General features: G+C 45.7%; 1 protein-coding gene and 1 long non-coding RNA gene across 13 annotated transcripts in view; one reads left to right on the plus strand and one right to left on the minus strand.

Annotated features, from left to right (window-relative positions):
- On the minus strand, positions 1–24,515 carry NR2F2 (nuclear receptor subfamily 2 group F member 2; the record flags this gene model as incomplete). 4 transcript variants are annotated; one of them, XM_081839168.1, is made up of 3 exons in its annotated part: positions 1–10,114; positions 13,779–14,306; positions 24,355–24,515. In XM_081839168.1, the coding sequence occupies 3 exons, from the start codon at positions 24,395–24,397 to the stop codon at positions 9,840–9,842; spliced, it is 846 nt and encodes a 281-aa protein (XP_081695294.1). In that variant the 3' UTR covers positions 1–9,839. The 4 variants fall into 4 exon arrangements, with proteins under 4 accessions (XP_081695294.1, XP_081695292.1, XP_081695291.1 ...); XM_081839166.1 differs by lacking the exon at positions 24,355–24,515 and adding an exon at positions 16,436–16,865; XM_081839165.1 differs by lacking the exon at positions 24,355–24,515 and adding an exon at positions 16,436–16,865 and having other exon boundaries at positions 13,779–14,327.
- Positions 19,971–26,439, plus strand: part of LOC309328930 — a 67,890-nt gene continuing 61,421 nt past the window's right edge. For 4 of the 9 annotated variants that reach the window (XR_014150900.1, XR_014150901.1, XR_014150902.1 and 1 more), the window contains exon 1: positions 23,062–23,599. This is a non-coding gene — a long non-coding RNA (uncharacterized lncRNA). Of the gene's footprint in view, positions 20,143–23,061; positions 23,600–26,439 lie in introns of those variants that run through there. The other 5 variants (XR_014150904.1, XR_014150905.1, XR_014150906.1 and 2 more) reach the window with 3 other exon arrangements.

The raw sequence follows: 26,439 nt of genomic DNA on the forward strand, positions 1-26,439 counted from the left end.
GGGGGGAGACAATAAATATATTCTCAAAACACAACATGGAAATTTAAGACTGAGTTCTCCGCAGGTCTGAAACGTGAAGAGGGCTGTTACTTAATCCGCAACCTGGGAAGCAGGGGCGGGGAGGGGGGGCGGCGGACAACAATAAGGTACCCGGAAGAAAGAGAAAACCATCCAAACCAGGATCGTGTGTCTTAATTTCAGCTCCGAAACAACAGTTCCAAAACGAGAAAGAAAGAAGATTGCATCCAAGGCGCGGTACCAAAACAGAAAGGATAGCCCCCAACCCGATTTTAATTCCGATTAATTAATTCAGATGATACCCTGACACATCTCCGCCGCCACCCTCCAGTACTTTCCCCCATGTAGAAATAATGATATTGGTGTTGGGTGTTTCGTCATACTTATTCGCTGAGCGGGTCTCCCTTACAGCGCTTGGAGGCGAGTCCCTGTTGATAAATCTATCATTAGTACCGTTTGGAAACCGGGAGACAGTAAATTCACCTTACGTTTGGAGCGCGTTAATAGACATTTATTAAATGCTTCAGAGAGAGAGAGAGAGAGAATAGAGGAGGGAGGGAAGGGGGGCGTCTGATTACAGGCAAAGTCTAAGACACACGTTAACATCAATTTGCTGGAGGAGAAAACGAGCGGGGAAACTAAGACCGAGAATCAGACCTAAAGAGAGGAAAAGTTAGGGTGTAACTTAAATGACTGCAGGATATTATTTATACCTTTGCTCATTTCAATTTGGTCTATTTCTCCTTAGTTGAGTGGCCACTGTTTCAATTTCAGATGAAGCATTATTATTATTATTATTATTATTATTATTATTATTATTATTATTATTGCCACCCACGTGTGATAAGCCCCCCCCCCTTAGATATGATCCACCACAACCTCTGCTTTTTTCTCCCCTCCCTCACCTCGCAAGCTTTTAACTCTGGTATCAGCCTTCTCTAAGTGAAGAATCCCCCAGGGATCTAAGCAAACTTGTGTAAAATAGTTAAACGAAGCGTGTTTCAAAGAGGATTGCAGCAATCGACCCCCCCCCCCTTTCTCTCTTTCCCTCTGTACACACAAGCACCCCGCGCGCGCTCACCTTAATAAGGTAAAGGGCTCAGTTCAAAAGACAATATTCAGAAATTTGTAAAGGAAGGATTAAAAAAAAATCGAGATCCAAAGAAAATAAAGAGCCGCAGGGAGGGGGAGGGTAACACGTATTACTGCCTCTGTTCTGTAAACAATTCGATTATATCTCTTGATATAATTTTTATTTCATTTCCGCTTTGCCTCAGGTTAGTTTTTTCTTTTTCTTTTTAATCGCCTTCCAGGTAGGTTAATGGAGTCCCGTGGGCACCTATTTCTCGCAGAGAGATGGGATCAACGTCCCGTCCCACCCCCCTCCAGCCAGCCAGCACTCCTCTCATTCTGTCCTCCCGTTTCTCATCTTCCTATCAGATTCTTTAAACTTGGGGCCGCGAGGCGTCCTTCGGGCTCAGAAACTGCCCAAACTTCCCAGTCCTCTGGGGAAGTTTTTCTTCGCCAGCTACCTTGAAATCGACCTAAGGAATCCTAGTGAAACCCAACAACAGGGCGCAAAAAGAGAGATGTTCTGACCTTTGCCATTCCTTCGGGACACTTGTTCTCGGTGGCTTTTAAGACCATCCAGACAAAGAAAAGCAGAGAGATTTCATGGGACGTTAAGGACGAGCCGGACAACAAGGCTATGTGTAATATACCAAACCCAGTGTATATAGGATCGCTGCCGCCCTAAGGTAAGAATCACGGTCAACTCCAGGAGCATTACTCCTGTGTCAACATGCTTGGAAGCGCTGCATAAGCCAAATCAATGGGACTTTCCGAGGGCTGAACTTTCGATGGATCTTGCCCGCTGTCTAGTAATGTTACTGCTACTAATAATGCCACCCCCTGATGTTGGTGTGTGTGCGCATCAGTAGCTATCTCCAGCTCCCACACCTTTAAAAACGTCTATTCCCTCGGTCTCCAAGTTTTCTTCGGAAGAGGGGTGGAGAAAATAAAATAAATAGGAGTGACAATCTTCTGAGGGAAAGCTCATTAGTTCGTTGTCCAAGCCTAATAAAGGAACAGAAGTGCATATTATGGGAGTTCAGCCTCCACACACGCTCTGTCAACCAAAATCAACCCTCTGTAAGTTTGATCCAAATTGGGGCTAACTTGGACCGCGATTGTTGTCCGGGCTCCAGGCTTCCTCAGAGACGAATCTCCCAAACACCATCACGTTTTAGAAGGAGGTGGGGGGAAGAGAGAAAAGCCAGGGATTTAAAAAGCTGTGTGTTTTTACACATTCGAAAAAGTCACCAGGCCTTATGATTCACCCTTTCATTTCTCTTGCCGCTGCCACACTATATTAATGGGGGTTCAGAAAGTGGGGGGAGACAATGGATTTGGGGGATGAGAACTGCCTCCAATCAAGAAGATCCATTGAAACCCAAGCGCCTTCTTCCACAATTCTACTTTCCAAGCAAACGCAAGAGAATTTTCCGAATAAAATAATATCCCCCCTCTCCCGGCGTTTGCTCAATTAATCACAAGGCACCTTTGCAATAAATGTGATTCCCCCTCCTCAAAGAAACCCGGGCTGACAAGAGTCCCTTTCCTTGGCCAAACATATATGTCCTCTTCCCGCATTTTAAAAACGCTTATTCCGAAGTAAATCTCACGAAGTTCAAAGCCGTGGAAGACACTCCCAAGCATATGTGCCGAAGACCGAAGCATTAGTGGGAGGGCTTATCCCTCATGGATGGTAATAGTAATAGTAATAGTAATAGTAATAGTAATAGTAATAGTAATAGTAATAGTAATAGTAATAGTAATAGTAATAGTAATATAGAGATGTCTTAGCAAAGCCCTGCATCTCCAACCCAAGACATTATTTCAAATAATAGTAATAATAATAATAATAATAATAATAATAATAGCAACTGCAACAATAACAACACTGTTGACATTTTACTCCTAGGGAAGAGATGGGCAAGGGAGATGGAAGGGGAGGGAATGCACATATGTATATAAATATATAAAGTTTTAATGGCACATCTGACATATTAAATTAGGCAGTTTTACAATTGGGCCCGGCTGCGATGCTAACTGATTACAACTGCGTTATCAAAAGGGCAATACGATTTATAACTTGTTGGGCACGAGCCCGGATGATAAACAATAGCGGAGATCTGGTTTGTATTAGGGAAGAGCGGAAGATCTAAGGGCTAAGCGATGGGCTTGCGCCGCGTTTCATGGGCTGTATAACCGTTCCGTGCAAAAGGAACCGACTTCTCCGTTTTCTTTCTTTCTCCCCACCCCCCCTCGCTCCCAATCCCCTTCCATGAGACTCACGCAGGGGTCTCCCTCTCTCTCTCCCGAGCCTGTCACCTTCTTAAGCAGAGAGTTATTTACACTCTTGATGCGGGGCTGTTTATTCAAGAGGCCTCGCTTCGCCCCATCCCAACATTCGAGTTAAAGGGCCCCTTCCCCCAGGATGAGGTTTCAAACACTCCGTTGGGGAAGGATGGGGGCAAAGTGTGTGTGTGTGTGAGAGAGAAATATCCCCCATTTGCTTCCTTTGGTGTGCAAAAAAACCAAAGGAAAACAAAACAAAACAAAAACCTACCCCGAAAAAACAAACAACCCAGATAATTTCTGCAGCCTTTTCTAAATCCACAACTTTTATTAAATACCAGGCTCGTATTTTCTCAGTCTGTTAAATTTTTTAAAAATATAAAACACAACACTCTTAACGCATGTTTACGCAAATTCAGCAACTGTTCTCTTTCGTGGTGTTTACTCTAAGGGACAAGCAGGAAGGATCGCAACCTTTTTTCCAAATAAATACCAAAACATTCATTCCTAAACTGGGGCGACGGGGTGGGGGTGGGAGGGGGCACCTAGAAGTTCCTGTGACAAACAAACAACTAGGACTAAGCGTTTTTTAAAATGACCGCAACGAGGTAAAAATTTGCCATTAAGTAGACAGCCGCGCTGCGGGAAGCTTAACAGATAGAGGAGAAAATGCGGGCGGAGGGAGGGGATGATCAGAAGCACTTTTCCCCTCTTGTAAACTCCTAGCCTCCCTTTTCAATAGACTCTAAGAAGGCCTCCATCTTTGTCAAGAACTAACTGTCTCTCTTCTATGTAGACAAGACACGCTCTCTCCCCCTTTTCCCTAAAATATTAATAATAATTCATTGATTTTTGGGTTTCTCGCTGCAGATCAAGCTCCCAACGCCATTCTTTTAAAGAGCACCTTTTGTTATGAGATTGACAACACACACAAGCACAAAAACGCTTCATCACTTCTTTAAAAAAAATTAAATAACGCTCTGCAGAATGATTCTCTCCCCCCCCCTTTCTCCAATGGTCGTGGAGCTTAAGAAAGGGATGCTTTTAAAACAAGCTGAGTTCCCAGGTAATTTAGATTCGGGCGTGTACCCTAAGCTGAAAGTGAGCCCCTCTCCGCCCACCCCCTCGCCTTTGCAATACGGATGTCTTCAGTCACGTCTGTCCGCCCCTCTGCGGATACCTAACGCCAGACCACCTCAGCAAATCTCTTTTAAGTCCCTTCCCCAAACGGAAGACGATAGGAAAATAAACCTTATCCTAGAAACCAACCCCCAACCCCTATGCTAGGTTGAAGAGGGGCGAGAAGGCGGGCATTTTCCTCCAAATATCTCCTAGATACCCGCTCAAGCCCTGTCCACAGACTTCCCCACCTAAGTGTATAAATGTACTAAGCAAAGTAATTCCATATTTGAAGTGAGTGATCCTGTGACCAAGAATGGATTTCAAGAGGTTGTGGACGGCTTCTATTCACACTGAATTCCTCTACCCACGGATTAGGAGCATGACATCAAGGGATAGATGCACGTGTGAGCCACCCTATCTGAAAAGCACCTTGAAGCCCAATCTATCTATTTCGAGATCTGCTAGAGCGAGAGCGAGAGCGAGAGAGCATCACAAGTTTAGGCATTCGGAATCCTGTGATGGAGAACTGGACAGTGTAGCTGTGGAGGGTTTGTAATATCTCCCCCCTTCAACTCACACATCCTTGCTTCTTTAAATCCACAGCTAACCACTGGACTTGCCTTGACTCGATTGCTGGCTTGGGAGTTTTTGCAGAGAGGTGCCCCGCTGCCTGCAGCCTTGTGTATGCGTTTAAATACCAGCCTCCTCCTGACTTATTACGAGGATGAAGGGAAAGATCTCTCTCCTCATCACAACGCGATTCCTTTTGCTTAGCAGGACACTCTCTCTCTCTCTCTCTCTCTCTCTCTCTGCAGTACACTTCTGGGAGACGCCATGTTGGCTGAGTTAATAGGACAACCCAGCTTCAAGGCAATAGTTTCACACGCTTTATCTACTCCCCCTCCCCAAACACACACCGCAAACATATTTCCTCCCCTCCCCGCAAAAAAACGCCACCGAGGAGGACGAATCCACTCTTTAAGAGGAACGATCTGCTGTCTCTCCAGTAATTGCTACGGGGTTGGGGGCGGGGAACCGAGAAAGAGCGTGAGATCTAGCGTCAGACAAGCGGAGTGAATGCAATCCGCAGCGAGTAACCTTTTAAACCAACCTGCGCGCGAGTTGCGTGTATGCTACCGCTCGCTGGCGTGCGTTTCAAAGCCTCCATTATTCTCCGCGCGATCCTCACCCTGTCTTGTCCTAAGGCAAGCTCAATCCCCCAAACCCTTACGCTTTAACTTTCGGAATAAGATTCCCCCTCTCCCGTCACCCGGTCCAGTATAGTGAAGTTAATTGCTAGAGGGCAGGACGAAGGAGAGAGAAAATTAGAAGGGGTGTGTGTGTGTGTGTGTGTGTGTGTGAGAGAGAGAGAGAGAGAGAGAGAGAGAGAGAGAGAGAGAGAGAGAGAGAAGTGGGCGGAAAGAGAGCTTCTCCCATATGTGCTTTTAATAACATTATTAATAACAATCGTATTTCAAAGGCTCTTTCCCCTGCTGTTCTTTAAGTGGAGAGTCACTTTAATAATTTTACTTATAATTCCAACACTGGTGCTGGGAAGGGGAAGAACTCAGATTTATTTTTATTTTTAAAATAAATCCAACCAACCTAGAGAAGGGAGGCTTGAGGCAAATCTCCGGACACTTCAAGAGAAAGAGTTGCTCGTATTTAGCAGCTTTTTATAAGAGCTAGTCAATTTCACATAGGACTCCTTCTGAGTCCGGGCCCACTTCCTTTGTCCGGCTCAATTGCTCAGGGGGAGCTCCTTTGTTCTAAGTCAGCAGGCAAAGAAAAACTTTCCTTAAATGCCATAAACTCACACCTATCTGAAAGCCTTTAAACAACTCCACCTCGAAGCCTTTCCAAATATATGGATGCATATATGGAGACAGAGAGAGAGGGAAGGGGAATGGAATGGAAAATTTACCGAGGGAGAAGAAGGAAAGTGGATTGGCGGGGTGGTGGTGGTGGCTGGAACTGGGTTTTTGTTGAACCCCTTTTACATTCAGCTCTTTTCTGCCGCCATCTCTCCAGTCCAAGCTCGATTAGGAAGTTAACGTGGGGAAGCGAGGGAGCGAAGGGAAAGCAACGCCAAGAGGGACAGGTATATAGAGGAAGAACAACTGAGCAACAGCCCAGATGTCTGAAGGTTGGGGGGGGGGGGAGAAAAATCAAGGAATGGCTTTTCTGAGGAGCTGAACATCATTAAGTTGCAATATGCCAGGAAACACATTTTCAATAAACGATTGTTTAAGAACAAACACCACCACACACGGAAAGCAAGCAGGCCAAAGGGGGGTGAGAATCCTTCGAGGTGAAGTTAGAGAAGGGTTAAGTTCCCCCTGTTAAGTTCATTCACAGACACAGACATCCTTTAGAGTAGCAGATAGTAACCAGCACGAAAAGCACCACTAAAACCGGAGGATCACTCTCATCTCTAAACCAGCAATATTTATCTACGCATATCAAAAGTGCCTTGGGTTCATAAGAAAAAGAATCATTTGCAGCCATTCGCAAAGAGTACACCCATTCCTCGAAAATAAATAAATAAAAACAATGTCTGGTCCATATGCCTGGAACTGAAGCAAGCCAGAGATGGAGTGTAGTTCACAAACTGGTGGGCTCTTTCCGTATGTATGTATGTATGTACTGTATGTATAGGTCAGAATGTGTGGCTGGGGGTGGGGGCAGAAAGCCTTAGAAGAGGGGACAAGGGGCTGTTTTGAGTACACCCTCTATACTGCCCTCCTCCCACTCAAATTCACAAGACATCAGAGTTTTTGTCAACCTGCTTTGGAGAGCTGAAGCGCAGGGAGAGTAAGAAAAGTTGACTGTAGGAGGGGACGGAGGAAGCGTTTTTGAGTAATTTGAGGGCAACAGATAATTTCAGTGGGAATCTGGCCTTTACTCAATATGTTGGGTTGAAACAAATACACTACTATTTACAGCACAATCTCCTGTGTGCTTCCTTCGGGATAAATCCCATTGTATTCAGCGGGGCTTGCTCCTAACATAGGACTGCAGCCTGAAGGGCAGCGTCTTTTGGAATCAATCATACTTATTCCTAATTATAGTTAGACTCAGAATGCATTATTATAAGTCCTTCTTTTTATAATGCTAGGTGCCTACACACACACACACACACACACAACTTGTACATTCTGTCTTATGGTCTGAGAATCTTTGGCTCTCTAAAAGAAAAGAAATGGTGAGGAAACTATGCAAATCCACTTCTGAGTTGAAAAGATCTCTCAGTGACAACCAGCACACAACAATTCCAGAGTTCTTCTCTATGTCACAGACATTGGGATTCAGAGCAAACAACTGACCTACATTTTCAATAATGCCACTTTGCTTGAACCAGATTATATACTCACAATACATACATACATACATGTGTGTGTTTCTGTGTACGTGTGTGTATATCAGTTCCTATGTAGGCACTTAAGTGTGACAGAATTAACAGGTCATTGCTCTTTTAACCATCCCCTCTGCAGTTATTTTTACTAGTATTATTTTTTGTAATTATCAAGAGGATAAGAGGAAAGGAAATGTTGCCATCTTAGGTTGCAATCCTATGTACTCTACGCACTGGTTGTGAAAATTATTTTGGGGCAAACATATTGAGGATTAGGTTGGCGACCTCATGAAGCCACAATTAAACCAGGAGCTGAAGCTGGAACATCTCACCATCACCACCAAACCACCACCATCTATTTTACAGGAAACACACACACAAACAACACCTATTGTGTTGCAAGCCGATTTTGAAGCAGAGTCTATCTATCTATCCAAGGACCAAAACCTCTTCAACAGAAGAATAAATAGGAATATTTTACCCCAAGACATTTAGGAGAGCCATACAAGGTGTCAGATATCAAATAATATTTTAATTTCTGAATACTTTCAATTTTTCCTTGGAATATAACACACAAAGACTGGACCAAACAGTTTTCAGTTATTATAACTTTTACAGTATACAGAAATGTTGCACTTAAAAAAAAAACCCTTCAGCTTTTTTTTCTTTAAAACACAAAAACTGTAAACTCTAAGATACTGAATCAACCACATTATCTATAAGTGCCAACAGTAGTGTTATTTTTTTTGTCATGCTGAATTCAATGGTTTTTTTTTCTTTTTTCTTTAAAAAAAGGGAAAATATCAACAAGTATTATAATACAAAGAGCTTGCAAATATACAAACAGATAGAGGAACTTGGTAACAATTTAGGACAACTAGGCGGAACCCAATTTTCATTCAAATTACAAAAAAGTTCACTTTGTGATGAAACCCTATGTGTGGTTTTGTGTGCGTGTGTGTATGTGTGTTTTCATCAAAACTGTGTTGTGTCTTAGACACAATTCCTTCTCCCTCCAAGAAATACGCATTCCCTTCCAAAATTCATGTTTTGTCTTTAAAATAGATATATATATATAAAAACCTAGTCAAGGGAAGGTGGGCTTGCGGGCGGGGGAATAGTTGTGGTTCTCTTTTATTCGATCTCAATAATTATAGCTGTCGTAGCTTGGAGCTAAATTTTGGCTGACTAGTTGTAAGTGCGCTTCCATCTTTCCTACTATTCTGGGGAATTTTTTTTCTTCTCTTTATGTTCTTCTCATAAACCTTTCTGAGACAGTTTTAATTCTTTCAGAACTTTTTTTAAAAAAAGGATACACAGTTGTAGTTGTTTTTTTTTTTTAAATGAAGGCAAGATTATATCAAAATTATTATAGAACCACAGAATAAACTGGTTTGGAACCAGAAAAAATACAAAAAAAAACCCAAACAAAACCCTATAGGTACACAGACAACATAGGACAAATTAATAATTTGGAAGAGAGAGAGAGAGAGAGAGAGAGAGAGAGAGAGAGAGAGAGAGAGAGACTTGTTTCCATTCCATTAATTTTCTCCAGATTTCTTTTAAATGCACTTTTAGCAAGAGATTGTGTTTCAAGTTAAACACCCCAGAGAAAATAAAAAAAATAAAAAAAATCCTTTCCCCTTTTCTTTTAAAAAATAACGAGAGAGAGAGAGAGAGAGAGAGAGAGAGAGAGAGAGAGAGAAGTAGCAACTTCTGGACAACAGGGGAATTCTTAATTCAGTCTGTAAAAAGTTCATATCACAAGTCTTTTTTTTTTTTTAATTAGTATTCAGTCCATTCCAATTATTCTCTCTTCATTTTTAGCCAAGATGCAACATCCTTGCTTAGCTGAAGGACGTTTAAACAACCGCCAGACCCCAAAGTCACTCGCAAAAATCCTCCGTTCCAAAATTTCCAATTTTTTTTTTCAAATTCTCTCATCTGTGGGTTTGTTTTTTCCTCTCTCCAACACTTTTTCCCCTTATTGAATGGCCATATAAGGCCAGTTAAAACTGCTTCCAGACAGTAACATATCCCTGATAAGGGTTTCTATGGGGGTTTTACCTACCAAACGGACGAAAAACAATTGCTCTATGACTGAGGAAGAGACGGTGCGGAGAGATGGGAGGCGTAACAACAGTTTCCCAAATCGCGTAGGCTGGTTCGGATATTGACTCCTTACGTACTCTTCCAACGCACACTGGGACTTCTCTTGTAAACTTTCAACGTGGGCTACGTCGGAGAGACCACACGCATCTGGAAGAAAGTTGGTTTCGAAGAGAGAGGGGAAGGGAGGGGGAAAGTGTCGTCAGTATCAAACAAGTTATAGTTCACCCTTGGAATGGTTTAAAAACCAATCCCTCCCCCCCCCCCCGCAATCAAAACAATAGTAATAATGTAAATAAAATCACAGCTAAGAACTGTAAGGATGAAGTCGTGAGCATTGCAAGATAGACGCTGCTCTTGAAATCTTTTGAGACTTGCTTCCTAGCGATTTAAGTCCTGCAGAACTTGGGGGGTCAACGTGCTTTGGGTCGATCTGCTTGTGCGCCCCCAAATCTGCGGATCTCTCCCTCCAACCCTACGGGCATTTATTTTCCCTTTTGAAAGTCAGGCTCGCTGAGTTCAAGTCTTGGACTTCCGAATAAGCCGCGAGGACATGATTCAGTCCAAGTTAAGCCCTGCTCAAGCTACAATCCCAAGCACAGAGGAGAGTCATGTTGCAGTTCTGTCTGCACGCTTCCTAGGGAGCCAGTCCAGCAAGATTTTTCCTCTGAGTAAACACGCGTTTGGATCTTCCTGTTCTTTCTTTCGGTTTCAACAGGAGCACGTGCTCTTTTCTTTCTTTTTTAAAAAAATAATATTCCAAAAGTCTCCCCTCCCGGCCAGGATTTTGGCCTGAGGTCTTGATTTTAAAATTAGCCCCAAACCTTTCAGTGATCTCACCAGATTTTCACTGCATTGGGATGCGGGGGGGGGGGGAGTATTTTGGCGGCGGGGGTATATGGAGAAGGAGAAAGATAAGACATAGTCTTTCCTCACAACACACATGCTCGCATTGGGGAAATAACTGTGCTGAGTCTAATCTCAAAGGCCAGAAAAGAGAGTTTCATAAAAAAAGAAGGCGGCAGCAGAAACCCACACACGTTAAGAAACTGGCTCAACTCAGGATAATGGAGCCCCGCACCCAAAAAGCGATTCCCCCCTAAAGGAGACACCGCCGTTTCCCTCAGTCTTTGAAAGTGATTTAAGTGGTCCTTTAAAACTGATCTTGTCAGTTTAGCCTATTCAAAGGCAACCAAGCAAACTCTGATCGCTCTCTTCATTAGAGCTGTTTCTCTCTCTCCCCTTCTCATTCTCTGTCTCTCCCACTCCCCTTTCTTTCCTCGCCTTTCTTTCCAATCATACGAATATATGCTTTTTATTTTTTTTTAAAATGCATCTGTAAGATACGATTTTTTAAAAAGAAAAAAAAAACTGTTTAAAAACAATTTAGAATTCTTGCCACGCTTTGCACTAATATATAGATATATATATTGCCCCACTTTTGACAGGCTAAAATACAATGAGGTCCCTTTTAATCAGAAGCTGCCTTTGCTCAGGTTGTGACCTTAGCTGGCTGGGCAAAGCACTAACACATGCATATTTTTCAAAGCCATTAGAATCTAGATATAGATTCTATAGAAAGCACCAGTAGATATTATATGAAAATTCTCTACATCTAAATAACACATCAGCCCCAGTGCTATTGGGGCGTCTTAGCTGACAAATCCCTGCATCCGTTCCCCCCATGTTTTATAACCCCACAAAACCAGATAACAGAAGCTTTATCTAAGCTGGGAAGGCAATTTACATACAGATCCACATTTTGCAAACAGTCATAAATTTCGCACTTTAGACAACAGCTGAGAGGTTTCCCCCACAAAGGTAACAATATTAATCACACTACTGCAACCCACTACAACACCAGATTTGAAATCAAATGTTTGGGGTTCATATGTAGGCCTTAAGAGGCTCAGAGAAGATCCTCAAGAAGGAAATAATGTGTCCTTTTAATAGAGGACACACACACACACACACACACACACAAGCACAAGCACACTGTTCCTTTCTAGTGCTGCTTCTGATAATTGATCACCTCTGAGTCCAACTAATTTAGGTGGGCAACAAATATTTTTGGCCAGGGGGTGGGGGCAGGCAGAGGTGTAACTGTGGAAAGCAATAATATATAAAAGGAAGTTCAGGTCACGACCTAAATTTTGGACAATGTCCAGAAAGGCACTCGGTTTCCTCAGACCTCCCTTAACATAACAAGGACTGGATTGTAAATCCTAATTTTCCCACATAAACTACTGATGCCTCGGCCTATTTCCTCATATCAAAGGTATTTTTAAAATGAAAGAAAATATTTTAAAATATATATATCTATATAATCTATATATATATACCAATGAGTGATTACTTTACAGATCCTGCCTCCATTCATATGGTCATCACATGACCACTACCCAAAGCTGCATCATTACTTACAAGATAAACACACACACACACATCACTATTTATATTCTGAGAATCTAGCATACTGTTAGAGGCCTGATCCGATGAATTATAATTTTTTAAAAAGAAAGTATGTCTTGAAATTATGTTGCCTCCAGAGTTAATATCAGATATATTACTCACCCAGGTTGAACCACAGCTAATTAGATTTCATCATGCATTCCATTATTGTTTTATAACTGTAGCGCTATTTATATGCAGCAGAAAGTTGGCACTGAAATCTCTCTCTCTCTCTCCAGTCCCCCCACCCCTCTTTTTTGGCACTTTTGATTGTTTAACAGTGCAACTCTACACATCTACTCAGGAGTAAGCTCCACAGAGTTTCATGGGGATTGCTTCCAGCCAACTCTGATAAAGGACTGCGCCTAAGTGACACTTTTTCAACATGCATTTCTTTTTTGTCTTTATTTAAAGAGGAGTTAAAACTGAAACCCATAATGTTGCAATTCAGGGACTACAGTTGCAACACTTCTTCACATTCCTTATCCCCGCTGCTGTTATGCATGAGTATTGCCACTACCGCTAGGTTTTTGTATAGGGGGCAGCAACTTGAATTCCAAACACACATTCTTGCTTCAACTTATTATTATAATCATTATTATTTAAAATACACCTAGCCCCTCTGACCATGGTTTAGACCCACTTTCTCCCCCTTGGCAATCTGCTCCAAGGCCGCCAGGTCCATGAGAGTTTATTCACCCTCAGTCCTTTCCAGAATGTGATTGATTTGTTTATTGGATACTCTAGTTAGAGCTCCAGCACATATCACCCTCCAATATCCCTTTAATTTTAGGATTATTCTATCTCCTTCGAAGTAGGCTTTCTGCTTGGTTAAGAATTCCACTGGTTATTATATATATCTAAAAAGATCAGATTCCAGCATACTCTGGTTATTTATCAACTTGCTATGCTTTAACTATATCAACCCAGAGGTTATTTTATTTGAACATTTAGCGAAAGTCTTTATTCCCCCTTCGCCAACAGTGACTGCACATGGCTCAATAAAAAAGTTATTCTGTCCATATTACATTAAAATTGAAGGCAGAATATTTGGAGGGTTTTCCTCCTCGAAATAAATCGTCTCTCTCTCTCTCTCTCTCTCTGCTTCAATGCTAGGCACCCTTGAACTAACACTGGACGCAGCGAGCCTTACTTCCGAGTAAACATGAAATAAACAGGATGAGAGATGTAATCTGCTCATTGCTTCTCCCTCCCCCCCAAAAAAACACCCCCCAGTTGCGGTGTTACAAGTTCAATTCCGAATTTTCTCACGGAAAAGCCAAGGAAGCTGGGTTGGGGCAGGGGAGACTTTCAGATTTCCTCGCTCCCTCCCTCTCCTCAGAGCCCCCACCCTGTGGCTTACCTGAGGTGAAAAGGACGATGGCCTTCAAGCAGCTGTATTCCGCCGAATCCACGTGTAAGGCCTTAAGTTTCTCGACCTGTTCTTGGAAGATTCGTATGTGGTCCATAAAGGCTACAACTCGGTCGGCGGACATGGGCGAGGCGTGCAGGCCGGCGGCAGCCAGGAGCGGGGCGACGTGGAGGGGCATGGAGCACTGGGCCGCGTTGAGGACAAACAACTCACTCCAGGTTAACCTCAGCAAGGCCACCTGGTCGGTGATCTGGAGATCGGGGAAAAAGGGGATATTCCGGGCCCACTCGACGGCGCTGAAAAGCATCCGAGCCGCCAGCTCGCAAATGTTCTCGATGCCCATAATGTTGTTGGGTTGCATGCACTGGCTGCCGAAACGCGAGGTCGGGTAAGGCTCTGCCCTCAGCAACAAGGAGATATATCCGGAGAGGTACGAGTGGCAGTTCAGGGGGTCTCCGTTGGTTAAGGCGAACTGGCCGTGGGTCGGCTGAGTAGGTGGCATTCTGCCCCTCTGGACGGCTGCAGTAAATAAGGAAGAAACTACAGCAATTAATATCTGAATTGCTAAGGAAGCCCCTTCTGGAGCTAGCACATCTAAAGCTACTTTATTTTTATTTTTATTTTTATTTTTATTTGGGGGGGGGAGTTTGCTCAGATTCAAGGGTGAATTAAAGAAACTCAGGAGGGTCAAGGAGGTGCAGAGAGGCTGGGTCTCTCGCTCCCCAAATTGCTGAGAAGACAGCAACTAGCACTTTGGCAAATATGTCAGCGGGTGTCAATCCAAATGTACTTTTTTTGTGGGTCGGGGAGAAAAGATGGGTGAGGGATCAAAAGCTTGGGGGGGGGATGCAGAAGGCAAAAAAGTAATGCCCCTTCCTTGGCCAAACGAACAGCCAGCGGGCAAAACACAACCACAAGCGGCTCTTCCGCCCCCTCCATTCAATCGCCAGACGTATCAAAACACAATTAAAATAAAATACTCGAATTATCTTCTCTCCACATCGCTATATTATTATTTTTTTGAAGGGAGAAACTGGCAGGCAAGGGCCCCCTCCCCATATTTTCCAAACGCCGCTTTCCCCGAAGAAGGAGAGTTGCTGCTCCTTCCTTTTTAAAACTACAACACAATCTATATCAAAGGAGGAGAGAGATCAGATTAGAACTGCAGCCACACGCGTCCATAAAATAAAATAATATCAAACAGCACGGCCTATTGTTACATTTCCTCGCCATTCATTCAGAGGTGGGGGTGGGAGCGAAGCTTTGGGAAACCCCGGGATCGGCTGTTTTTATGGAAAGTGGGCCTCTCATTTGGTTCATAAATTTACATGGTGACAAGAAGAGAGAAAATGAAAGAGAGAAAGACCCACAAAAGCGCCGAGGGAGGGGGGTGGAGAAGGAAGACGAGAATGTGGACGAAAGAATGTTTTTTATTTTATTTTGCAGGGGCTGGATCTGGCTCCAACGTGGCCCGAGGTGGAGATTGAGCGTTTCAGAGAGCGAAGGAGGGCAGCCTTTAACCCCCAAACATAAGCCAGACACCGGAGGTTGGGAGGAGGGGAGAGGAGGAGGAGGAGGCGAGCGCAACGCCATTAAGGAAGCTACAGGCTCGCCTTTCCTTGCCCTCTCGGAATCTTCCACCACCGAGCTCCATCTTGCTCACAGAAACCTCCCTGGTTTAAACTCTGTATTTATTTGTGTGTTTCCTTCCGGTGCTTAAGATCCCCGATCGCTCTCTCCCACTCCCCGCCCCCCCCCCCGCAACCCGGCTTGCTCTCCTCCACCCTCCCAACCCCCGGGAAAAAAAGAACTGGAATAATACATAAATGAAATCTTGATTATTATCAGGGGCATAGGCCAAACAGGACCCCGCGCGCGCGTGTTTTGAGAGCGCGAGGGTGAGCTTTCTCGCCCGGACTGCGGAGGAGAGAAAGCCCCGGGAATTCTTGGAAGAAGCCTCGCAGAATTTCTAACCCAAGGGAACCTCTCTGGCAATTGACTGATTGATTGATTATTGGGATTAGCAACGCGGGGAAGGCAGAGAAGTTACAGAGCTACGTCTGAGGTTATCTTGCACGTTGTTTGGGGAGTGGTGGTGCCTACGGATCGCTGCGGGCGGTGGAAGGGTGGCCAGGAGCAGAAAGATCCCAGCCAGCCTCTGACCCCCGCCGTTGGACAGAACCTACCCCCCTGGAGCCCATCGAATTCATTCTAAGGTATAACGCACAGCATTTTCGTGGGGTAGCCATTGTGTTTGGGGCTGGTGGGTTGAGAGGAAAAATAAAATAAAATAAAAATGGAATCTAGCTTTTCTTGGAATCAACAAGCGGGCCAATGTTTGTCAGGGAAACGCATTCCCCCCCCCACCCACTCCACACCACGTTTCCTTGTCCTGTTAAACTCACCTAACCCTGCTTTCCCAAGGACAGCACCACACTCCCCATTCCAGGCCATTGCAAAAGAAGAGGAAATGTACACAAGCTATGCAATCCCAGAAAGCAACCCATCTCTAAAATCCACGGCCCTAGTCCTCCTCATCCCACGCTGGTCTCTGTTTACATGCGCACGCAAATCCAGAGACCTCCCGCCCTCTTTCCCCTCCTCACCGGGGTTGGTTGAGAAGTGGAAAACAAATGAAATTCCAATACCTTCCCGTCTCATTCCAACCTTGAGACATTTTTTGAGGCGACAATATTGGCACTGGTTGCGGTGATGTTGGTCAATGGGACAGTTCCGGTTGGCGCGGCACGTGTAGCTGAGGTTCCTGCGGACGCTGCGCTTGAAGAAACTCTTGCAGCCTTCACACGTGAATTGCCCGTAGTGCTTGCCGCTGGACTTGTCCCCGCACACCACGCACTCGATGTGCTGCTGCTGCTGCTGCTTCTCGCCCTGGCTCTGCTGGCTGCCTTGGTTGGTCTGCGCGGGGGTGCTGGGAGGGCCCCCTTGGCCCGGCGTCTGCGGGGTGTGCGGGGCGCCCGTCGGGGGTCCCGGCACAGGGGGCGCTTGCGAAGGCTGCGTTCCTTGCGGGCCGGCCACATCGTCCTGCGGGTCTCGCCACGTGCCAACTACCATTGCCATATCTATGGGACACCTTGGCCAAATTGCTCGCCCCCCGTAGCTTTCGGTTGCCAGCGGATCCGCTTCTTCCGAGGGCTGAGCCCGCAGCTCTTCAGCTAGGAAGCGTCCTTGCGAGAGAGACCTATTTATCTCTCTGTCTAGATATAGATAGATATAAATATATAATTTAGTCCACTTTTCTTTTTATTTGTTTTCTTTCTTTTGCTGTCCTCCCCAGTTCGCGTTGGCGAGTTTTTGTTCCCCCCTTCTTTTTTCCCCTTTTTTGTGGAAGTTGTTCGGCTTGTGTGCGGTTTCCCTTCTTTTTCTTCTTCTCTTCTACCCTCCTCTGGTCCTTTCTTTTTAAATTAATTTAATGTCCTTTGTTTTTTCTTTGCTTGCTTGCGCCCCACTTTTTCCTTGCTGGGCAGTCCCCCAAAATAAAGTCAGCAATGCGGGTCACCAAAGTGGGATGGGGAGGGGAAGAAAAGTAGAGCAAGAACGAGGAAAGAGAGAGAGAGAGAGAGGAAGAAAGAAGAGAGGGGACGAGGAAGGGGGAAACAGAGCAAAGAGGTTGGAGGCGATTGTCTGGTAGCAAATGAATAAAGGAGAAAAGTATAACAAAAATACAAAAGAGGAAGAGAGGAGGGAGAGAGAGAGAGAGAGAGAGAGAGGGAGAGAGAGAGGCGATTCTCTTCAGAGGTGCCCCCCTCCCTCTCTCTCGGGGAGCCGAGCAGAGTTGCAGGAGGAGAGGCTGGTGTCTGGGGGCCAGATCCAGAGAAGCCCGCAGTCAGCCATTCAGGAAAGCCATCGAAAGCCAGAGAGGGGGGAAAGCTCGCAGCAGCGGCGGCGGCGGCGGCGGCAGCAGCAGCAACTCCGGCGCGCGGCCACTGGAGGAGAAGAGCGAAAGGCGCCGCGGCAGAAGATCCCACGCTCGGCGCGGCGCTCCGGAGCCCCGTCCTTGCTGCGCCGCCGCCGCCGCCTCCTCCCGCTGCTGCCGCCTGTGGGAGTGCTGGGATCGGATGCCCCGCTCGGAGTTTGGCGAAGCTGTAGAAACATCAACCAGGGAGGCAGGGAGGGAGAAGAGAGGAGGAGGACGGGAGGGAGGGAAGGAGGGGGGGGGGGAGGGAAAAGAAAAAGAAAAGAAAAAGCCCTGGCCAAAGAAAACAAACAAAAAAAGCGCACACGGGACGCGCGCGCACACACGAGACACGCACACACGCGAAATAGGCAAAGGGAGCCTTTGGGGGGTTCAGGTTCCCCCCTGGTTCCTCGGTGGTGCGTCCCTCTCTCTCTCGGCGTGCCTCGCTCTTCTTCTTTCGCCCAGCTCTTTCTTTCCTTTCTTCCTCGCTTCTTTCTTCCCCCGTTTCTTTCTTTCTTTCTTTCGTTCGTTCGTTTGTTCGTTTTTTCCCCTCCCCTCCTCCTTTGCTGCCGAGGCTACTCCGGCTCGCTCGCTCGCTCGCTCGCAGCCGCCGCCTCCTGCTCCTGCTGCTGCCGCCGCCGCCGCTTGCCGCTGCCTTATGCTGCTCCCGTTTCTTTCGCAAGTGGGTCTCTTTAGCAAAGCTGCTTCCTCGCACAACACATGGGGCGATAAGGGGAGGAGGAGGAGGCGAGGGAAGGGAGAGAGAGAGGGAGGGAGGGAGGGAGGGGGTTAGGGAGGGAGGCGGCGGCACTGGAGGAGGTGGGTGGGTGGGTAGAGAGGGCTGGGGGGAGGGAGCGAGCGAGGAAGAGAGCGAGAGCGCGGTGGGGGGAGACGAGAGAAGAGTGAACTCTCCCCAAGCTCAGGAGCCCCCCGACCCACCCGCCCCCCTCAGCTAGGGAGAAGGATAAAAGGAGTGCAGGAGGGGGGAGGGGGAGGCGGGGGCCCGAGTGGGTGTCGTTGGGTGGGTGGGTGGGGGAAAGCAAGGGGTGGAAATTAATAAGAATTAATAATAAATTTCAGAAGCAAAGAGAGAGAGGGGAAGGAAAATGCACCAGATTTTCCCCCCTTTTCTTTTTGCATGCATGCAAAAAGTGGGGATTTTGGAGCGGTCCTTTGGCGCTGGGGGTTGGAGGGGGGGGGGAGAGAGAGAGGAAGAGAGCTCTCCTTGCAAGCAGAAGAGATGGGGGCAAGCGAGAGAGGGTTTTGCACGCGCACAAAAAGGTAAAGGGGGAGGGGGCAGCGAAAGGAAGAAAGAGAGAAGGCGAGAAGAGAGAGAGAGAGAAACGGGGGTAAGAAAAAGAAAAGGGAGGGGAGGGAGAAAAGAGAGAGCGAGAGGCAAGGGGAAAAAAAGAGAGAGACCGAGAATCCCAGTGATCAAATATGCTAAGGAGGGTGGGTGGGTAGGTGGAGTGGGGGGGGGTTAAAGGAGTGAATGCGATTTATAGGAGCGGGGCTGGGGAGAGTGGCGAACGCTTTCTCCGCGATCAGCTCACCCAGCTCTCTATATAGTGAACTTTGACACGACGGCTGCAACTTAGCACACGTTGCCATGGCGACCGCTCGCCTTATAAGGCAAGAGGCTGCCTTTGACTGGTCAAAAGCTCCCGGACCTCCCCTCGCCCCTCATTGGGCAGTTCAGCCTTGTGCACGGCTGGGATGGCTGGAGCCCCGGGAAGTCCGCCAGGTCCTAAAGGGAGCTCGGTTCTTTGCTTCTTCTTCTTCTTCTGCTGCTCCTTTCTATCTCGTCAACACCCCCCGCGCGCCCTTTCCCTTTCCCCCCTTCTTCTCTCTTTCTCTCACTCCGTAACCCCCCCCCCCAATTTCTTTCACCCAGCTTTGAAACTCAGAGCAACAAAAGTAAGATTTGAAGGGGGAATTTTTCTTTTAAAAAGAAGAAGCATTATACATATTTTATTTATTATGGGAATGAGGGATCTAGCATTGATATTGTTTTTTAAAAGAGTCTTGATTTTGCGCGCACACACAGACACACACACACACACATATGCGAGAGGGTGGGTGGAGGTCGGGACACCACTTCTTTTTAAAGGATGCTAGACAGGTCTTTGTGAGACGACGGACTTTCTGAACTCTTTTGCTGGGAGACCAACAGTACGGTCCACCCCCCTGTGAAAGGCTGAGGCTTGAGGAAGAGAGACAGCTCTATCCTCTTCCTGCCACTGTTGCTGAGCTTAGGTGGGGAAAAACAATTTCGTTCTTATAGGGAAGGGTCATTTCAGCTGAGCAGTGGCGTTAGGGGAGCTGTATGTGCCTGGGTTAAAGAAATTAGACAAATACAGCACTGTAGACAGCTTGGGTCGCAGTGCTGCTGACACAGATTGACACAAACGCTGCCCATTTCGGATTAAAGTTCTACAGGTAGGTGGGTTGAACTTTTAATTGCTTGATGACACGCAAGTCAGAGAATTGTTTGTCTGTTTTTCTTAAAAAGAAACACCTCTTCTTTTAAAAAAGAAAAAGGAAGGAAAGAGAATACACTCTAACCTTGGCACGATGGTCTTGTAGAGAGATCTATGGACACAAACGCTAACTTGCTCTCACTGTCTGACGTGGATGTGCAGCGAGGGAGGCCGTTAAAACTGGATTTCGAGCATGTAGATAATTCCCATTTCTAGCTTAGGAAGTCTCAGTCTTCCTAACACTCCAGAGGAGGCTGGCCCGTTGGGGGAAAAGATGCAGATAAACTGATTTGCTGGCACTGCGTAGGAATCTTTTGAAAGCTGCTTGCTCGACACATACATTAGATAGACATCTATCAATGTATAGGGGCGCACACATCAGAGGCTAGGGTAACAGACCTCAGAATACTTAACCACACACTTCATTGTTCCCTGAAGCCTCTAGCATTCCAAGAACCCATTCCCTTTGCTCCAAAATCCAAACAGAAATGGGGAAAAATTAGCATACAAATACACACATGCATACATACGCGCAGAACGCCTGGCCGCCTGTATATACTCCCAAATGGGGAGACATCTAACCCAGATGCCTTCTCAGGAGGAAGGCGATGATAGCGAGGAAGGGGGAAAAATCAGAGAGGAAAAGGGAGGAAAAGGATGGAGTTAATCAAACCCAGAAAACACATTTACAGCCTTTTCGCATTGGATTGGAAAGACCCAAAGTTCCCCCCTCTCTCACCACCCCTTAAGAAAGCATATTTCCTCTTTTATGTTAACAGGAAGGAAAGGGGGAGAATTTCAGAACAAAACAAAACACCCAAGCATGGCGAAGTACATTTGAACCTCTGCAACTTGATTTAATTTTATAGCCTTAGACGAGGTTACAAATTTAAGTCATCGCCTAGCTGTGGGATCTCTCGCGCTGCAATCTAGAGGCAAACTGACCTCCAGGCAGAGAAGTAAGTGTTCCAGCGAAATACATTTGCTGAGAAGGACAAGAGAAAAATGATAAATGGCAGGCTAGAAACAGACTCAGAACTGAGAGTATATATATTTATATAACTCATATATACCCCCACACGCACTTGCACACACAGACTTCTTGGAGTGTGTGTGTGTGTAATATACACACTATACTAATAATACACACTAATAATACACACACACACACACACAAATACACACGAGGTATGTCAAAGACACATATTAAATGAGACAATGGGGATCCCAGATACAAATATCTGGATCTGGAGCTGTAACCCTTTCTATCAGCTCAACGCTATCACGTTGCCACGTTCGTACCACCCACCCCTTTCTGTTGAAGAAATAAATGTCTGTTGCTAAGCTTGCAGGTGCTACGGACGAAGGCAGGAAAGTTGTAACATGAACTCTGCTTGTTACTGGCCCTGGCAATATTGTCCGTTTCATACGGTCAGTTTCAAAGCGAGCGGTGGAATGTTCTATTGATTAGAAGGACTTGGCCGCCTGTAAACAGTGGAAGATGCCCTCTATGATCCAGAAGAGATGGAAATAATCGGCCTCTAGGATTGCAGAGAACTAGCGCCTTGATACACCCCCCTCCATATATCTCTCTCTCATATATATATATATATGTGTGTGTGTGTGTGTGTGTGTGTGTGTGTGTGTTTCAGAGTATGGAAATATATATCCTGGATATATCCTGGATATATAGGTGATCGCAGCCTATATAAGGAAAATTCTCCCCATATATCACCACCATATCTTATTTTATCAGAAGAAATCTTATGATTCTGCTGAATGCAAAGACTACCAAAATAAAAATTAAAAAATCCGAAAGGGGAAAATAACGACCCTTCTGTATTAATCGTTTTCCTGCAGGATCGCAAAAAGAGAAAGCAACTAATCACTGAGAACTAAAATAGACGGAGCTCACTCAAGCCCTAACATCAAATGCTTTGATAGTGTACGTCTGTTCATCCAAAGGATGGAACTATTAAAAATAGCAGAGGTGGGGAGTTGGCAAGTTCATGGCTGACTGGCTGTTCATTCTCTCTTTCTCTCTCTCCCCCTCCCCACATTACACAACAACATAGGATCGCTTAAAGAGAACGATTCTCAAACCAATTCATCATCCATAACTGTCAATTTACAGAGCTCAGTTATAATCCCAGACCTTATTTATTGCCTTGCAAGTAAGGATCCATTTTGCAACTTCTGGGGAGAAGCAATAGTAGTATTAATAATACCTATCCACGTTCCCATTTTTTAAAACAGGTGTACAATCATCAGGAGATCCGGGATGTTAAATAGAAAAAAGTGTGGAATATTTTAAGGGAAACGTTAGGCTAAGCGAGGTGGGGAAGCAGGAACGGGACTCCCCTCTTTATTTTTCCCTGGCGAAAGGTGCGGGGATGGGGAGAGTTTGGTAAAACAACAACAATGACAACAAGAAACCCTCCTTTCAGTTCTTCCTGGCTTCTTTGCAACGAAGTTTGGACCCTCTGAAGTGAAATCAGTGGGGGGAAACCGCTGGGTTACGTGGGGGGAAGACTCAATGAATGCTCACTGTGTTGTTTGCCTCCCCCCCCCGCGTCCCCCTCCCAGCTCCATCCGAAGAGCTATGAATGGGGGAAAGTGGCCCTCCATTGTGCGACACTGAACTTTCAAGTCAATGTAATTTTTAACCACTGGCTTGTGGTACTTTGAAAATCACCAGGGGCTGTCAGAGTCGGGCCCTCTGAAAAATTTACAGTGCTAAATTAGAACATATGCTAGGAGAGCGAGAGATGGAGAGAGAAAGAGAGGACAGAAGTGTGTGTATTGGTGTGTGAGAGGCGGGGGGGGGGGGAGGAGGAAGAGGACCGGCTGGAAGACTCCAGAAGTACAGTATGCGTCTGCCCCCTAGCGTAAGTCTTTCATCGGCCTGAAAAAAATCCAACTTTCAAAGAAACGCTGCTCTTAAAGGGAAAGGGACGTGGGGGGAGGACGTAGGCAAAGCGAGACAGGGGGGAGGCAAGCAACTCCTAAACTTCTGTACGTTTATAATATGATTAATTCCTCCGGATTGCCAGTTAAGTAGTTATGTCATTTTAAAAATAAAATAAAATAACATCTTTTTGTGCTCCGGACTTGCAAACTTCCGAAAAAATTGTGATTTTTTTTTTAAGGGAGGAGGCGACATAGGATGGATAAGGAATCCCCCCGCCGGTCTAATAGGGAGAAGCGAGTGTGAGCGAGTGAATGTGCGTGCGTGCGTATTCCTCGCGCTAGGGAAAGTCTAGAGCTCTTCCACGCGGCTTTTTTTTTTTTTTTAAGTGACATCAGCCTGAAGATTATTAATCCCCCCACTCCCCAACTTCCAACAATTAAAAGGAACAAACAAAACTTTGCTCCTGGAAACCTGGATTTGGCAACAGATATCCCCTCTGGCAATGGTGAGTACCTCTACTTTATCATCCATCAGAGATTTTAAGGGGGTAAGGATAAAGCGGAGCTGCGGAACGGGGACTGCAAAGAAGGCTAGTCGTGAAACTCAATTTTGCTCCTGGAAGAAGTGTGGTGGTGGTGGGGGGGGAGAGAAACCCAAGCAAAAACGCACGTGGCTACAAATTCTTGCAGTTTCATTTCCTATTCCCTGCCTTAGAGAGGTCCCTTTTCCTCCCCCCTTTTCAATCACTGCTTATACCCACAGCAATACGACCTTGAGATTTTAGACTGGTTCTGACTCAGAGAGGCATCATCATCATCGAATCCGAACCGGATTTGGAAGGGGGGGTACCCTTTGGATAGCTGGAAAAGGGGCTTTATAGAGAAGCATATTTTTCACGACATACACCCACACACACACACATAGGGACCTTTCTCTCAATTAGTAGTTGATTTAAAGTCCACACACACACACATCGTCCCCCCCCCACGCTCCCGGCACAAATCCCGCCCTCCCCACGTAACCTTTGAAAGCAGAGTTTTCGTCCCCGACCCTCAAACCATTGACTTCGGGGGTGCGGGGGAAGTTCTCTGAATTTCAACGCAGGGCATTACTTTTGCGCTTCGGATTTCAGCCTTTAAAATGAAATAAGTAAGGAATGAGAGAGGGGGAGAGAGACCCGCACGGCCACAAACCAGGTCGCAAGGAGAAGGGGAAAGAGAGAGAGAGAGAGAGAAATTTAAAAAAGAGAATGAAACATACCCAAAACATATTTGCCTTGTTCAAGATCCCAGATCGCTTGCATCTTCTTCCTGTTGTTTGGCAGCTGATGGCTTTTAAATTATTATTTTTTTTAGGGAAAAAAATGGGCAGGAGAAAACCCCCCCTTAGGCAATAAAAACGTATCGCCCTGGTATTTATCTTAGCGATTGTACAAACTGATTTTGGAAAGGAGAGCGAGGGGTGGTTACTGTTGGGGGTGGGGGAGAACCTGAAGGGATCAGCGAACGAAAAAGAAAAAAAGAAAAAGAGCGACGAAAGGATAAGATCTTTCTCAATCTATAAAGGAATGTGTTTTGCCCCCCTGTGTATTTTGAGCGTGGAGCCTTGGAACAGGCGGCAGGGAGGAGAAATGACAATAATAATAATATCCTATATATGCACACTCTTAAGTTTAAACAGAGCGGGTCCGAGGGGGAGTTTGCTTCACAGCGGTTGAAGAATGCGCGCCTCGCCTTTAAGAAAAAAAAAGGGGGGGGGAGGAAAGAGCCCCCACCCAAACGTTAAGGTAGCAGATATCTATCTTCTCATTCCTTAGAAGGAAGAACGCCTCGTTGCACCTTGTTTGGGGCTGGAAAGACGACACTTTGGAACACACACAGACACACACACCCCCCTCCCCCGATTGGAAAAGAGGAGAGAGAGAGAGAGAGAGAGAGAGAGGAATGCGCTTTCCAAATTAATGCACGTATTGGTAGAGATGGACTTCCAAAGCGGAAAGTCATCAGAAATCGGGGTTAGTAGGACTTCAGAGAGTATTAGCTTTTCAGGCAATGAAGGAAAAGAGAGGTATATTAAAAAAACCCACACCAAGTGGATTGGGGGTGGGGTCTTGGGCGAAACAGAATGAGCTGGGGCAAAAAGTTCGAAGAGTTATAAATCCGGAACTTCCTCCCCCCTCCCTCGCCACTTTTCTCCTTCACTCTCTATCATGGGATCCCCTCGATTTGGAGCGTTTAAAGCGACCCACAGATATCTGAGGTCCTTTATGTGCTTGTCAGACTTGGTGCTAATTTAAATAAAACAAAAATACCAACAAAGATAACCTCCCCTTGTGTTAATACAGACACCCCCACCACCTCAATGAGGAGGAAAAGCACCTTTTGAAGTCTCCCCCGAAAACTGCTTCTGGGGTTGCCCATAGAATTGTTCTTAATTTTGCACAAAGTGTGGGTGGGAGGGATTCAGTCTGTACAGATTGTTGTTGTTGTTTAAAAATTACAAGCGGCCACAAATTACGTTTACTTATCTGAGCTTTTACAAAAAGAAGAAGAAGAAAAATATATGGGGGATGCACTTAATTTAATAAAGAGAGGGGAATGTGCGTGTGTGCGTGGAATATCACCGAAGGTACCTGGGAAAAAACCGTACTGTGAATAAATGTCACAGGTGACGAAAGGATCATACCTTTCCTTTCCTTCTGCTAATTTCTTAGATTCCCCACTCCCGGCCTTTAAAAGATGCTTCTGCAATTAACTCCACCACCTCCTCCAGCGTTAATTGCATGTTTACAGGGCTAATGAAATTTACAAATGGGTTTGGCCCACCTCAAACAATGATGAAAAACTAGAGAAGCAAGTTTAATTACGTCCACCGAGGAGGTTTGCTTGGCGAGGGTGGGGGGAGAGGAAAGACAGGGTATTGATCAGAGGGGACGGGGACGGGGGGGAAGGTGACTCATTTTCTACAGGTCATTAATGACCTTAGATTATAGGCCTGTAAAAAACACACACACAAAAAAAACACCTTTCTTGGGAATGCCTTCGAATGATTGAGAGTCATCTCAGTCGGATGGATTTTGATGATGGTTCTGGTGGGGGCACCTTCTATCAAAACGCACCCCTAAATCCTTCGACCCAGGCCAATCTTCCCAAAAGAGGAACCCCCCCCCAAAACTATATTTAATTCTTCTTAGTCTCTCTCTCTCTCTCTCTCTCTCTCTCTCTCTCTCTCTCTTTCTGCTTGTATGTAATAGAATTACAGTTCCTCTTGTTTTCGCTGCTGATATAATTATCAATACCTTTCAAAGGATGTCCCTTTCAGAAATCCTTCAGACACACGTCTCCC

Source organism: Podarcis erhardii (assembly GCF_964252035.2).
Source record: "Podarcis erhardii genome assembly, chromosome: 14".
In the NCBI taxonomy this organism is placed as follows: domain Eukaryota; kingdom Metazoa; phylum Chordata; class Lepidosauria; order Squamata; family Lacertidae; genus Podarcis; species Podarcis erhardii.